Raw genomic sequence first — 17068 nt, forward strand, 5'->3', positions numbered from 1 at the left:
ACTTTCTTGTTAACTATTTTTAAATGCTTAAATGAAAAGCACTAAAGACATCTCTTTGCACTTTAGACAGTTAATAAGTCGAAACTTACATTTTAAAGTAGGTTAAGATCACAATACAAGTGTCCTTATTATTAGTCATGATACAACTACTACTAGACACTAATTTCACACAAACTAATATTAAGTGCATTTCACATATACATTCATACAAGCTGAAACAAACTTTATTTAAAATAATAATCACAGAAAAATCTCCTTTCTTATTTTTGACCAATGCTGGCAGAATGAAGAGAAAATGGGAAGAGACAAATTTTTATTTAAATTTAGATCAAAGGACTGCGAACAGTGTGACAATAAATCTCGTTTTCATTGAAAATATCTATTCTTCTCAGTTTTATTCTGCTAATTTGTTCACAGTTTTTTACTGTATAGAAACCATTACTTTTCGCCAATTTTTAAAAAAATTTAAATAATTTAATTCATCAGTAATGTGCTTCCCTTTCCTATTTTTTTTTTTTTCCATCTTTTTGTGATAGCAATTTTTGTTTGTTCATGTTTTCAACGTGTATAGGGTGACCACTCTCTTTTTTTTTTTTTTTTTTTCTTTGCATATAATCTATGCTCTTTTGAGATTGAGAAAATTTCTAGCCTATAGTTATTTTCAATTTATGTAAAACTCAAAGTCTTGCAACACAATTTTTTCTTTAAGTTTGTGTTTTATTCATGGAAATTCTTCTGTCATCTATTGCCTGGGTATAGGATATCATCATCAGAATCTTAATTAGTTCACAGAAATTCTAAAAAAATTTGCCTTCCAAATATTTCGAAAAAAAAAACTTATTGAATTCTTGGCTATTCAAGTTCCCAAATATTCTACTAAATCACAAGACACACCATTGAAAAAGTTGTTAAATTCCATTAAAATAGAATAATATTCTTTTGTTTGCAGCCACTTTGAATTCAGAAAAACAGAAAGGCAAGCCTTCCTTTGCTACAGCAGGAATTGGATTTTTAAACCAATCTCCTTACATCTAAACAATTTGTAGCTCACCCAAACTCTACAAATGAAGACATATATAAAGTCCTTATCGCTACAATCTTTTAATTCCATTTTTCAAAATTCTTTTCTCCCCACTCTTTTTTTATTTTTTATTACTTTTAAACTTTCTATGCTATTGAATTCCATATTGACCTTGTTAATACTGCATACAAATTATTTGAAAAATTGAAAATGCTATTTAGAGTATTTAAACTGACAAAAATGTCATTTCTCAAGAGAATATAACTTTTTAAATAGCTATTCATCATCTTTTTTTTATATATATTTATTCTGTGCCAAAAATGACAATGTTTCTGGTAGAACATTAAAAGTGGTTGGATAATTTTCATGAATGACAAGAAAAATCGCAATTTGACAAAAGGTAGAATCTTTGCTATATTTTGGAATATCCTGTTGTCAGCTGTTAACAGCTACAGCTGTCTAGTTTAAAAAAAAAAAAAAAAACATTTGGAAATTCCCTACTCTCAGAAAATTTTAGGAAATACTTCTTTCTCTCTGGCAAATCTTTGAATAAATAATACATAAATAGTATTCAATCTTCAATATGGATACTATTTTACCATATCTAAAGGAATTGTTGACAACATGCAATCTACAATTATCTACTTCAAAAAAAATTAATTAATTAAAAAACTCATTTATTGAATGATCTATTCTAATCAATAAAAATCTATCTCAAACTAATTTTTCTAGAGAATTACAAAACTCTTGCAAAATATTTTAGGGTGCAGAATGAACTTCAAAAGCAGAAGCATAGATCTGATTTCAACCTCAATGTTTTTTCCTTGAACAATTGAATGTGCAAATACACTCACTGTGTTAGCAAAGATGTACAAATCCATTCACTGTGTTAGCAAAGATGGATTGAATGCTTTGTTGAACATTAGATTATGTATATTAAAATCATTCAGATTTTAAAATAAAGCACTCTTAATGTAAAAGGACAATGCTAAATGAAATTAAGTTATAACCATTTGTTGACCCAGAGGAAAACTTTAAGAAGAAATATATGTATGACAAGATTTCTCAGAACAAGTTTAAAATCTCATTGCAAGAATTATATGAATAATAATTTTCCATACACTTCAAAAATTATTTCAATTTTACATCTAGTACTGTAAAGAAGCAGATACTAGCATAATAATAGTGCATCCAGCATCTAAGTGCGTAGAAATATCCTTCATAGCCATTGTGGCAATCTTGCTTGTTCCCTCTCCCTTCCTGCAAACTACAGAGACAGAAAAGGTTATATATTGATAGCATACCCAAAACAAACAGTCTTTCCTGTTGATGAAATTTTTAAGGCAAAATCAAGTAATCAGTTTACATTTTCCTTCAAAAATTAATGGATATTAAATTTACCTATTTTTTAAACACCAGTAGAAAACAATATGTATTTTGCTTCTTTCCTGAATAAAATAAAATTCATGGAGCTTTCAAGGGTTGTGGGAACCTTGCTCTAAACAGTTGGAAGATTTAAAACACAGTAGATGATTATATCTTATAACTTAATGTATTGAAAAGATGAGAAAAAAAATGAATTTCATTTTTAAAGATACTAACATTATACCATGATGACTTCTTCTTCTCTTTTTTTTCGCCACTCCTAAATTTATCAGATTTAACAATTTCTGATTTTGAAGAACTGATATCAGGTGTTTTCAGTGGTCCCAAATCAATAGATTTTCCAGATTCAGAAGATCGACTTAAATTACTTATATTATCAGGGAACAAGGAACTTTCTTGGCTGATGGAGCCTGGAGATATGTTACTCCCTGCATCCAGAGATGCATATTGATTGTCGCTGTCTTTTTCTGAAGATTCTCTAGGACTTGATACATTTTGCAAAGAGCTACCAGAACTGCTGCCAGAATTCAAGACAACTGAAGGTGTTAATGAATTAGTGCTTTTAGCCTCACAATTTTTGAGAGATCCGCCTTCCTTGTCAGAGCTAGCACTAGGACTATTTCTGTAAATAATTTATTCAAATTCATTAGTGAAAAGAAATATTTAAAATTTTTATATAAAACAGTATATAAGCATTGTTATTTTTAGATAAAATAAGCACATAAACTAACTGTATGAGTCAAGCTCATAAACTGTTAGATCTAGTAAGTTAAAACATTTTTTTAACTGACTAACTGCACATTTTAGTTTGCAATAGTGCATACATAAGTTTATGGAAAGGAAAATGTAATGTCACATATAACTTATATAGTAAAGAATATTAAAATTCTTTTTTCACAAATTTTTCTTTCTTTAACTGGTAATGCTATCATTAAATGATGTTTTTGTAACCTCTAACTCAAAACTAGTTTTTAATACTAGATAGTAATTTTTTTTATGTGACTTCTTGATTATATATTCCATATTCAAAGGAATAGTTTAATTTTACATCTTACTTATTCTGTTTTTAATTGTAGTTAACTGGTTAAAAAGCATTAAAATTTTCACTGCTCATAAACAGATATAGTAATTTAATTATGAGAGATATAATTTAAAAGTTAATATCTAGTGTAAGAAGGAAAAATAAACAAATTTAAATCAGCGTATAAATCATAGGATCAAGAAAATGAATCAAAGTTTTTAAAAGAGTATCAGAATAAAACAAGATTAGAACTCTCAACAATAATGCTATTTTAAACTTTAATAATATACAGAGAAAAGGTAAAATAAAAGTTTGAACAAAAAAACAAAAAAAAAGCTGAAGTGTCAAGAAATTTTTTAACATATTTGAAATACATCATGCAATTATAAAAATGCTCTTTTAATATCCTGTAAAAAATGATATAAGCATCAATTTTCAATTATTAAATGCAAGACATACACACACAGAGGACACACACACACACACACACACACAAATCCACTAAATTGTATAGAACACAAATAATCTAAAGGTCACAGATTTACATAGTTTCAAAACTTAACTAAAACTTTTTTCTTTTTATTTTTTACAGTACATTGATTTGCATGCAGACTACTATTTTACCAGAAGTAGATTTGTTTTTTTTTTTTTGTTTTTGTTTGTTTTAATATTACAACAATCAAATTCTATATCCTTATTCATTAATATAGCACTTGTCAAGAGAGAATTTAAATATGCTAAGGAATTTCAATCCTACATTGTCAAATATTCAAAATATTGTATTGTATTGTATTGATCATTTTTCTAACAAAAAATTCAAATATATTATTTTTTAAAAAAGAAATGTAACCATTTTTTATCATAATAATGCTAATTATCAGTTTCTAAAAACTTAATCAATAACCATAAATTATTTGTTACTTACCTACATAATAAATTAATATGCTGAAATTGTATTAATTATACATTTTGTTATAATGCATAAAAAGAAAAGATAAATAGTAAATATATTATTGACAAATTTATAATATAAAGCATAGGCTAATTTTAATCACTTAAAGTAATTACTAAAATCAATTTTACAATTACAGCTCAAACAAGCTGAGTTGAGTGCAATAAAAGGTAAACTTTATAGCTTAGCAATACAAATCAGTTTTATTTGCAGGTTTTTGAGCAATATATGAAATAAAAAAAAAGTGGATAAATAATATGTAGCTATTCAAATGTTTTTTTCATAATAAAATTTGTTTCTTTTCGCAAGCTTATGAATATAATATTGACCTACTTGAGATTTCAATTTCTCTCTTGCTCTCTTTTTTAAATAAACCTGAAAAAATATTCTGATAAAAATTTGGGAAAAAAAAAATATCTCAACGAAGTATGTTTCTGAAAGATATGATTTCGTCGTATATTAACCACTAAACTTAAGGATATAATGACGCAGAAGAGAAAATACTCAAAAGGAGTGTTATGTATGATATTTCATTTTTAATATTATAAAATAATTGTATCACTAATTTATAAAGTATATTTTTAATTAAAACCAGCATTTAAAAATATATCTATTAATAGCTTTTACTTAGAAAAATAACTTTTCAATTACAAATTCATTAAGAAAAAAAATGAACTAACATGAACATAACAAAAATGATTTATAATTAAATTGCAATGCAACAAAGAGATAAACAAAAACACTTGTTAAAGCAATGCATTTTTTTTTCAAGAAGATATTTTGATTATTATAAAATGGAACACCAAACAATTACAGCATTTAAAATAATATAATAAAATGGCCTTTTTTTCCCAATTTTGTTTTATCAATTTCTCACTGTTATTAAAACAAAGCTTAAAATTATTTTCTCTAAACAGCATTTACAAATTTTTATTTTAAAGGAACAGTAGGAGATTATCTGGCAGTTTCAATAGTGTGAATATCAATATGACAGTTTTAAGAAGTAGTAAAAGATTTTCTTTTATGTCCTGAATAGGTAATTTATCCATCTGGATTTATTCATATAATACAGAAACTGTTGCTTTTATATAGGGTTAAAAAAATTAAAACTGACCTATAATATTACCAAAAAGAATAATGTTTTTATATTTAATATTTAATAGAATATTTAAATTAAAAATTAATAGCATTATTAAAACAATAAACTTTGCTTTAAGACATAGTGTCAATATATACATCACATTTAGTAAAAATAAGTATATAATTATTTGTCTATGTATTTTCCATAATTATAACATAAGAGCTACCTTGACTTGCATAACTGTATAAAATGATTTTGATTCTCACCTAAGTACATTGCCATCTAAAACAGAGACATCTTGCACTGGAATATCAGATTGATTCAAATTCAAACTTGAAGAAGATTTTCTATAAAAATAAATAATAATAATAATAATAAAACATTCTGTTAAATAAGTTACAAAAGATATTAAAAAAATATAACATTATTGTCATAAAATAACATGTTGCCCACAATACCAATAAAATATTCTTAATCATTAATGGCCAAAAAAAATCTATTTAGTGTTTTAAAGCTGAAAATGAACTACTTCATATTTAATTAAGGACACATCAGACTGTACTTATTAAATCCAAGTTATTTATTTATCAAAAAAATATACATACAACATAATATCAAACAAAATTAAAGCTTCTTAAAAATTTTCAAATTTAAAAAATAACAGAAATTTAAAATGATAAGAATTCATATCATAATTCTGTTTAATAAGTTTTTACATAGAAATATATCTCATATATTTATTTTATTATCTCATGTATTTATATTATTATTATGTATGTATTATTATATAATAATACATTATTATTCCATATATTTATATCATTCTGTTTCATATACTTACACAATTTATTATAACTTATTATGAAATATAAATAATGACATTATAAAACAATAAATTATTATAATGGTAACAAAACAGTTTATAAAGCTGAATAAAAATTTTTAAAAATGCAAAGAAGGAAATCAGTAATAACTAAAATCAAGTGCTTAGTAATTAAAAAGAAATCACAATCATCAATCATATTTGAATTAGAAAAGAAATGAAATCATTTTAAATAATACCTTATAAATAATGCATGCATTATATTTAAAAGTCATTAAAATTAGATCAGAATGTTGTTAAAAGCAAATGACATTGAAAGTCTTTGGTAACATAGAAGTTCGAAAATCAAAGAAAATAAAGTTTTATTAGGATTTAGAATGACAAGCAGAACTTTTTAAATGATAATCTCTCCTTCCGTCTCACTTGTTAACAACATCTTAATTTTTATAAATTAAATTATTTATTTCATTAGATCCATAAATTTAGTATGCCAGCTCATATTAAATATACTTATGCAAGTAATATAACTAAATAAATAAGCTGGCATATTTTATCAAAATTATTACCCAAAGGGTAAATCAAGAAATATTAAAGTCGAAATCATGTACGTTAATTGCGAAACTCATGAAGCAGGAAAAATAACGTTATTACCTAACGTAAACTAAATTAAATACCTACTTTTGGCTACTTAGTGAAATAGAATCATCTGATATGTGATTAGCGTGCAAACTTTTACTATGGTTGTGAGAACTATTTTGCTTTGATGAAGAATAACGATCACTTTCATTTTCCGAAGCAGAAGCCTGATTATCCGAAATTACATTTCTAGAACCCGACATGATGTTATATTCCAACCACAGATATTACTAACAATAAAAATTTAAATAAAAGTTTATTTTTCCCAGTTATTATAAGTGTATAAAGATTCTAGAAAGTAAATTCCGAAAGGAAGTTTCATATTGAAGGTAAACATTGAACCTTAAGCTCAAGGAAATAAAAACAAAAACAGCTGTTGCCATTATCGCATCGTCAATGATATGACTAAGCATATGATTAAAAATTTAGATTGATTGATTGACTTTTATCAGTTGTAGTTAAATTTATATTTCAGATAAAATGCAAACAAGATTAGAATGGAACACGAAACTTATTTCAACCAGAAAGAAACATCCAGGAACATCACATAACAAAAAATTATAAGCTATCAAATCTTCAGCTTTTTCGTACAGGTGGTCTTAAGGTGTTTCTTTTTCGTATGTTTCTTGAAAAAAAAAATGAAAACAGAAAACATTTTTTTCTCTATTTGGACAGAAAATCCATAGGGAATTTTCCTATGAGTCACAGCATAGAATTTACTCCTCAAATAAATAAGTTTTGAGAAAATTAATTAAAAGTTTGTCATCAAAGATATTCCAGATGTGGGGGCATGTGTAAAAAGAATTAGAAATATTCATAATTACCAAATAATTGATAGTTAATGATTTCCAGAAATTGAAGTCATTAATTATCAATTCATTTACCCAATCATCTTATATTTGATATCACATGTTACAAAACACAGGACGTTGAATATTCATGATTTAAAAAAAAATATTTAACTATTTAACTAAAAAAGAACTTAAGGTGTTTCTAAATTTCTTGCATCGCTATTTCTTCTAATAATAAAAATACTGCGCAAATGATATCTTTCGAAATATGGCACAAATATATTTTGGAGAATGCGAATGCACATTACGAATCAGTTTTTTTTTTCTTGTAAAATTTTAATTAATTAAAAATTAAGAGAGTTTATTTTCTCCAATAATTATAAAGAATATTATTGCACAAAAATGATTTTTGCGCCATTTCCAAATTTAAAAAATTACCTTTCTAATGACACCAATTCATTTATTGTGGTGTATTTTTTTTTTTTTTTCTGAATTTTGACAATTTTCAGAAACGAGTTCTTGCTCAATTTTCAACAAAAAAATACCTTTAAGAAATTAAAATCCTTTTCATTAAATATTTAATTCATGAATTCCTACTATTGTTAAAAGCTAAATAAAAATTCTATTTATTATCTACGCTGATTGAATGAAGAATAAGAAAATGAAGCTAAAATGTTACGAAAGGTGACGTATAATTAGAAGACAGATTATCCGGATAATTGCTTTTTTAAGGTTCATTAAGTTCATTTATGGAATCTTTATTAAAATTTGACGAATAGTTTTTGAGGGAACAAAAGAACATCAAATTTATATAGAAAAGAATTAATGAAATTAAACAGAACTAGTATTCTCGATAAATAGCTATAAATGCTGACAAGTTCGCAAATGGAGGTTAGACAAAAATAAAAGCACCTAAAGCGGAAATTATTTCTGTTAATAATAACAATAATTGTGAGTGCACTTATATGTGTGTGTTGGCGTTCTACAAGTCAAACCGTTTCATCTAGAACTTCCAAACTTGGCATATATATAATTTGGAGAGTGGAAATGTGTACTTAGGAGATATTTTTTTTGGAATTGTAATTAAAAATTTTATTAATTAAGGCTTAATATTTTGGAGTTTCCCCTCGAAAATTTTCGAAGCATTCTAGTAGAAAAAGTATTTTGACATCATTTTAAAATTTAAAAAAATTATCTTTCCAATAATGATATCTTAACATTCAAACAATTTTTTTCTAAATTTTGGAAATTTTAAATTTTTTTTAAATTAATTTTTAAAATTGATTACAGTTTTTCTTTAAGATTAAAACCATTTTCATTATTATATCAAATATTTAATCACATTATTTTCTACTATTGTTTCGTGTTGAAAGTTGAAAAAGAAATTTGAGTTTAATCTTTGTGTAGCTTACATGACGAATAAAAAAAAGAGAAGTCACAATACCGTGAAAATTAAATGAACGGAGCAATTATGTTTTAAATAGCATTATGACATCATAATGTTACATCATGGGAATGGTTTCTATTATAAATGTTTATACGCATAATGAATAGAAGATAGGTAAAGCCAATAAAATGGCATAGCTTTAGTATTTATGACAATTTGATTTTTAAACAGCTAATTATTATTTAATTGAAATTAAATATAATCAATATCTACGGCGAATGAAAGACTAATAATGAATAAAAAGTTGTGATGTAAGATATCGTTGGATACAATTATTAACCCTTAATCAGACATTTCTACTTATTTTGTTAGCTTTTATTTAAATTATATTTTAATTCTAACAAAAATTTATTCAAATCTATTCAAGTCATGTGAAATAGCAGCGAAGTACAAATAAATTCTACGATGACGTAATGCGCAGGAAAGTCTACTGCACTTAGCGTTGATACAAGTACTTTCAACACCTTCAATTGCTGAAATTAATTAAAAATGGCGAAATAGGACAGAAAAGGCTTTCTTCCATAAATAAGGTAAAAATAAATGCATTTTAACAAACAAGCATATATTTTGCTACGAATTCAATTTCAAAAAGGCTTCTAAAAATATTAATGCAACAATGCATATAAATGTTTTACTTTCAAACGCAATTCATATTTCAGTATGTGAAACCAAATCTTAATCAAAGATATTTTCTTAAAAGAACTTCAAATATTATATTTTACTTCGGTTTACATGTCAATTTTTTTATATATTAATTGCAGTGATAAAATTTTAATTATAATTAAATTTATTACTTCTTCTAAAAATGAGTTTTAAAAATCTAAATTTAGTCTAATCTATAAAGCGTGGAATACTCTTATAGATTAGAATTTTATTAAACTCTAATAGATTACTCTTTATAGATTAGAATATTTTATTTGACTTTTTTTTTATCAGAATAACAAATTACTTGATAAAAAAAATCGAACACTTGAACTTATATGATTAATTTTAAAAATAAATAGAAGTAACTGACTTACATCAGAAAAAAAAAAATTCTCACCATATGATATCACTCCAAATTGCTATTTTGATATTTTAAAAATATTCACTCAGAACTCATCGCATCAGAAGATATTTTAAAGACCTTTTGCCCTTTTTTAAATTTTCAGTTTAAATTAAAATCCAGAAAGAGACAAGAACCTAATAAACGATATAGCTAACATTATTTGGCTTGTTAAAGCGAAGAGTACGAAATTTGCACAATATTTTTAACAGATTTCAATGAGTATTTTAAGCTCTTTAAATTTTCCGAATTACTTCTCGGAAATTTAGTTTTTAAAAACCGAAATATGTTATATTTCTATGCACTTCAGTACCTTATTTAAAACTAGAAAAGAGTAAATGTATTCTTCGATTTTTCTGTGTAAAACAATATGTCAAAATATATTCTAGAAAAAAAAACATAAATGCTAACAAAATTATAATAAATTTAATTAACGTATAATTTGTATTTCCAGGTAATATCAATAAAAATAGACTTGTCTTAATGTAACAAAAGTATATTTAGTTTAGAAAAAAACACTTAAAATGTTAAAAAAAAATTACTACATTTATATAGATGAGACGAACTGAAGCAAATTAAGCAAAACTTAAACAGTATTTCTTTGCATAATTAAGAAAAATTACGTATCAGAAGTTGTAATGATAGATCAAAATATTCCAGAACAAAAAAATAAAATGAAAAATTATAGAAAAAAGTTTTTAAAAACACTTTTTTCTTATTGTACTCAAAATCAGAAAATATTTTCCTTTTATTGATAGAAGTATTCTAAGTAAACTGGAATTTCAACTGCATTTATTTTTAATTTTAAATTAATGCTTAGTATTTTCTTTTTCTGACATTCAATGTGTCATAATTCCCTTACATATTTGTTTTCAACGCTTCACATTTTTTGAGTTCTGTTTTGCACTCTACATAAATGAAAAAAGAAATCATTTTCTATTTTCAACAGTATAGTTTAAAATTGCATTTTAGAAAGACTTTTATTATTAGTATTTTTTTCTTTTTAGTTTGTAATAGATCTTCTAATTCATTATTATTGACGTCATGTATATCGTAATTATTTTTTAATAAAATTCTTTTCCGAATGCTTTTTACGAATGGAAATGGAATGATTATATGTTAAAATTAATCCGGCCCTTTCATTGAGAATTTGTAAATTGATGCATCGTAATAACATGTAATTTAGAACAACTATTCAAAATTACATAATCCTGATGCAACTGAAAATACAACAAAATAATTATATAGCTTAATTTCCCTGAAATTTTTTGTAAAATTTTCCTGAAAAGTTGTCCCAATCCTTTCTTTTTATAGTTTTCTATAGTCCATATAACATATTTAAATATATGAGAAAAGGTATTGAATTGATTTTGACTTCTTTGATTTTGAAACATTTATTTCGATGGAATTTTGTTGCTTGATAATTTTTGCAAGGGAAAATATATTTTCTCCTTAAATATTGGCAACAAAAATACTTGATTTGATGACATTAGGAATTGATTCTTTTAACATTTTTCTTGAGTTTTTCCTCTCATGTCAGAGACAAATGCTGTTTTTTTTTATATAAAAAAATTCTGAATAATCAGTGATGTGATTTTTATACAAATTTATTCCACTTAAAAATCGAACTTAATATTCGATTGCATGTTTTACAAAAAATGATTAAACTTATTATTTTAAAAATTCAAATAACTATTTATTATTTTAAATTGGGTTAAACTGTGCATTTTGATATTTTTCAGCTCTATTTCAGTTAGTAGATTTTGTAAAAGAATTAAGCAGAAATATGCTTTTGGGAATCTATAATATATGCAATTTCTATACATGCAATCCAGGTTTTTAAATATATACGTATACATTGTAATATATTAGCTTACAATATCAAACATGTGTTTTACTTATAATGAAAAAACTAGTTTATGCTATTTTTTGTTATCAGCATGGATTTAAAAATGAAAATCCAAAATGTAAACTTTAAAAATTTCGAATGCCACGTTTTTTCGAATTACATATTCTCTAAAGAATTTTATAAGAGAAATGTATCGGTTCAATATCATATTATGAAATTTAATCAAAGAATTGTTTCTTGTAAAAGGGATTTAAAAAATAATATTTTCAATAGAACACACACGTACACACGCGCGTGCACACACACACACACACACACACACACACACACACACACACACACACACACACACACACACACACACACACACACACACACACACACACACACACACACACACACACACACACACACACACACACACACACACATACACAACCTTTGAAATAGAAATATGCGAAACTGAAGAATCGAAGTATCTATTTAAATAGGATATATTTGAAAAATCAGCATTGCATTTCTGTATCAAATGAAAGTCAGCAATTGATGACAAAATTTAATCTGATTATAGATTTCGAATTTTTTTAAACTTTAAAACTGCACTGGTGATATTAAGTTAGGCAAATTTGCACAGGAATGAAGATGATTTGTTAATAAAGAAAATATATTTAAAGGATTCGGTACATATTCCTCATTGGATTAAATTTACAATAATAATTCCGCAATGTAGATCGCTGTCATTGAAAAGATTAAACAATGAAAATAGAACACTAATCAAACATTTGTGTTGAATAATGACTTAATTAGCTGAATTTAAAAAAAAAATTAAATTCAAAAGTAATATTTGGAAATTAGATTAAAATACCTAATTTTCTTTAAAATTAGATAAGAAATTGGCCCTTTAATATATGAAATCATTTCGAATTTCTAATAAGCTTTTATTTCTTTTCATTTGTTCATTAAGATTATTAGTAATTATTTATTGTCAAATATTGTTAATAATTCAGTGATATATTAAATAAGTTTTTCATTTTTGCTTATAAAATATATTCAGATTGAATTAGTTCCTAAAATAAATCGGTATTCTCAACAAAAACTCCGGCGCTGCTGTGGCCTGGTGGTAAGGTCTCGGCTGGTGAGACGTAGAGTTTCAGGTTCGAGAACCAGTTCCACCGAAAAACCGTTGTGTAAGTGGAGCTGGTGCGGATAAAATCCATCAGAGCCAAACGCCATACATGGCATGGTATGGTGTGGTGTGAAGAGGGGGATGCCAACCCCGGCGTCATCCTCGTCATCTAACTGCGGTTCAAAATTACGAGGTCCGTCCCAAAATAGCCCTAGTGCTGCTTTGAAACGGGATGTTGATTAAACTAAACAAAAGATTAGTTTATAAGCGAAGATTAAAATGTTGGATTAACTATTACTTTTTATATTCGCATCCTCTTTCATCACAGCACTATTTTTATTACTCGTAATTGCTTCTTATGCTAATAATATTTTAAAGTAAGAAAGAAAAGTTATTTAAGAAATTTATTCTCTGCTCTTCCCATTCAATTTATTTTATAGTAAAACCCCTAAATTTCTGAAAACAGCTTTCTCAAAATGTTACACGTTTTTTCGGTGAATATTACCTTTCAAGTAATATATCAAGTTCGATGTCGCTTTGTGCCCTTCCCCAACACACACTTCAAATAAAGAGTCCAGAAGATATATTTTTTATCAAATACTATTCATATGATTCTTTTAGATTACGACTGTTTATTTACTTTAGCTCTTTAAAAATAGGATATTGTCTATCGTTCACGACGCAAATAGATAATTTTGTCAAATGTCAGTGACGTAGTTCGCATATGAAGTCCGAACAGAAGTTGGCAAGTTTGGATTAGAATAAGCAACTGATTATATTGTAATATATACATATATCTTCGAGGCAACTGATTATATTTAGATATATATGTATCTGATATTTAATCGCGATTTTTTAGCTCTTAAATGATTCTAAATATTATTAAAATAAATTGTATTTTGGGGGGGATAAGAAATTTTATGTTAATGTAATTATATAACTAATAACATGAATTAACAGTGCAGATACTTTAAAAATAAGGAGAAATGGCATTTTTTTATGAAATGCAAAATTAAGAACGTCTATATACTTAGAAGCTTCAAAAACCTTCTAAATAATGATAGTACATGTGGTAAATTTAATTCAAAATATAATTACTTGAAACTTCAATTCATATGGATAAAAAAAAAAAAATCCAATATTTATAAGTTATAACAGCTTAAGAGAAAAATAAACTTCCCAATTAAAAAAAAAACGTTTGAAATATAATTATCTTTTATAACAGAAGAAACACAAAGGACTTAAGGATATGATGAAAACAATAAAGTAGGTTTGACTTAAATTCCAACTACGAAAACTACTACTACAAATCATATTTAAAAATTTGCTAAAATTATAGTAAAATTGCACAAAAATATCATTGAAAAGAAACTTTTGGAATTTTACGCCGGTTCAAAATGCATTTTAGTGCGATAATATTTTCTAAAGTTATTTACAAAAAATATAATCGAAATTATATTATTTTTTAATTAATCACAATTTTGATTAAACTTTCTATAATATCGCTTCAAGATGCACATTTCTACCCTTCAAAATATATTTGGATCAAATTTGGCAACTTTAAATCAAAAGGTCTATTTTATAGAGCTCCTATGGAGATGCAGAAGATAGACACACGCATTTGCAGCTAAATGAGAATTATAAAATATATACTACTAGCCGCCTTTGGCGACCAGCCGGTTCGCCAATCTTAATGTTCGTTAAAATTTTAATAATTAAATATTTTATGCAATTCCTACTTTAATAGCTTCTTCATCAAAATATTTTAAAACTTCAAATTTTGATAGTCTTATAATTCTCTCATAATATTATAAACGCCTTCAGTCATAACGTAATATGTATCTCTCTAATTTTCTGTTAGTTCCCGTAGAATTTATACTATAAATTAAAGTGGAAAGGATTAATCTACAATTAATATAATAATATTTTTTACTGAAACAAAGTATTTTTTTGTAATATGATTACTGAAAACTGTCACTGAGCGTTTAAACTTTATGGGCACTAAAGAATATCTTTCCTAATTTATGTAATATTTCAAGAATTTGTCAACAAAATATTCTCAGATTCATTATGACCAGAATGATTCATTAACAATGTTTCATTTTAAATGCATCAAACACTAAGAAAATAAAACGAATTGTTTAAAATAATCGGTTGAAAACAGGTTAAAAAAAACTAAAAAAACGATGTACTTAAAACTATAAGTGTATACAAAAAATATATAACTAACATAAATACAATTTAATTATAAAAGCATGCAACTAACCTAAAAATAATTTAAATCAAGAATCATCCGTTGATAATATTGTCAACAATCGGAACACAATGCGCATGCGTGAATTTTCAACGCCAGTTACGGTAACGCAAATGCGTGAATTTTTCTACTCCAGTTGTGGTAACGCTATGCAGATTAGACATTTTTAATTTCCTTTATTCTGTTTTATTTTAATTCAAAATTTACTTCAGAATGAATCTGAAAGATCGATTCATTAACAATGTTTAATTTTAAATGCATCAAACATTAAGAAAATAAATAGAATCGTTTCAAATAATCAGCCGAAAAATCTTAAGCGTAGCCTCATGATTGTTGGGAAAAAAACTGAAGCCGTACTCATTTGGCGGTGGGAAAATTGAAAAGATTTTTTTGGCGGAAAAGTTAGTTTTTAATTAATAATTAAAATTCTAATTAAAAATTCAAAAAAAGGGCTATCCTATCTTTTAAGTTAGATCAAACTGCACACGGTGTGCAAATTTGATTAAAATCGGTTAAGTAGTTTAGGAGTCCATCGCGGACAAACAACGTGACACGTAATTTATATATATTAAGATGTAATATTTAGAAGATGAACCGGCGTAGATGGGCTGTTATTCTGTAAACTATATCTCAGATATAATTGTCACTGATTAGCCAACAAAAACTGTAGCAAAAATATCTCATACACATTAATTTGTTACAGAATAATTATCAAAAGTTGTAGTAGAAAATATCACGCAGTGGCAAAGTGATTTAAAAATTAGAAAATAAATTATTTATAACACACTTTAAATGAAAATACATAACAGCATTAAAAATTATGTTCCCTTGCAGTAGAATTTTTTTCTATCCATAATGTTCACGGACATTCAAATAAAAATGAATCTTTAAAATCAATTTGGAACAAATAATGACCCACGAACTGAAAGAAATCAAACAAGACACAAGCTTGGAAAAAAGCTGAATTTCATAAAATAAAGATTTTTACCAATCGGAAACACTAAAAAATAAAATAAACATGATTAAATGTACAATGAAATGAATTAATATACAGAAAAAGAGCATAAGATATAAAAAAAAAATATTATGGGAGTATTAAATAAAAGAATTCGATTCCGAAAACGCTGAAATTCCCGCTTCTGCAGAAAGCAATGGCGAATACAAAATAAAAATAATGCTAAAAATATTAGTAGACTTATTAAACTTTGCTACAATCCAGCATAAAAAATATCTAAAGGAAATATGATGTTTGTGATACCATTACTAAGTAATGTTCAGAAACACTCACATTAAAGTTAATTATTAAAGTCGAATTGAAACCAATAGTGATAACCTATCAGAAAAAAAAAAACTGTTTACTTATACAAAAATACATTTTTTTCGAATGGCCATTAAAATGTACATCGAAATATTCTCTTTGTTATATACACTTTCCAATTCCAGTGAAATAGACTCTTGAAAAGCGTCTTAACTTGCTTTTATTTAAATAAATTTGAGTTTGGCCATCATATTTCGTTAACACAAAGCTATTTTCTTATTTTGTTTTCTGAAACCTTGTAAAAGTTGGTTCCCAAAATGTAAAAAGGACCACTTGTTTTCCCATACTTGATTGCAAACATTTTAATTTTTAAGAATT

The 17068-nt window shown here is 25.7% G+C and overlaps 1 protein-coding gene across 2 annotated transcripts in view; it reads right to left on the minus strand.

The window, feature by feature from the left end:
• Positions 1-17068, minus strand: part of LOC129962718 (protein Aster-B-like) — a 53715-nt gene that overhangs the window by 28708 nt on the left and 7939 nt on the right. The window contains exons 1-3 of one of the 2 annotated variants that reach the window (XM_056076658.1): positions 6963-7300; positions 5728-5808; positions 2624-3029 (exon numbers count right to left, since the gene is read on the minus strand). In XM_056076658.1, coding sequence (XP_055932633.1) covers positions 2624-3029; positions 5728-5808; positions 6963-7123 — 648 coding nt within the window. In that variant the 5' untranslated portion in view covers positions 7124-7300. Of the gene's footprint in view, positions 1-2623; positions 3030-5727; positions 5809-6962; positions 7301-17068 lie in introns of those variants that run through there. The other variant, XM_056076659.1, reaches the window with a different exon arrangement.

The sequence above is a fragment of the Argiope bruennichi genome, chromosome 3 (genome assembly GCF_947563725.1).
Source record: "Argiope bruennichi chromosome 3, qqArgBrue1.1, whole genome shotgun sequence".
NCBI lineage: Eukaryota > Metazoa > Arthropoda > Arachnida > Araneae > Araneidae > Argiope > Argiope bruennichi.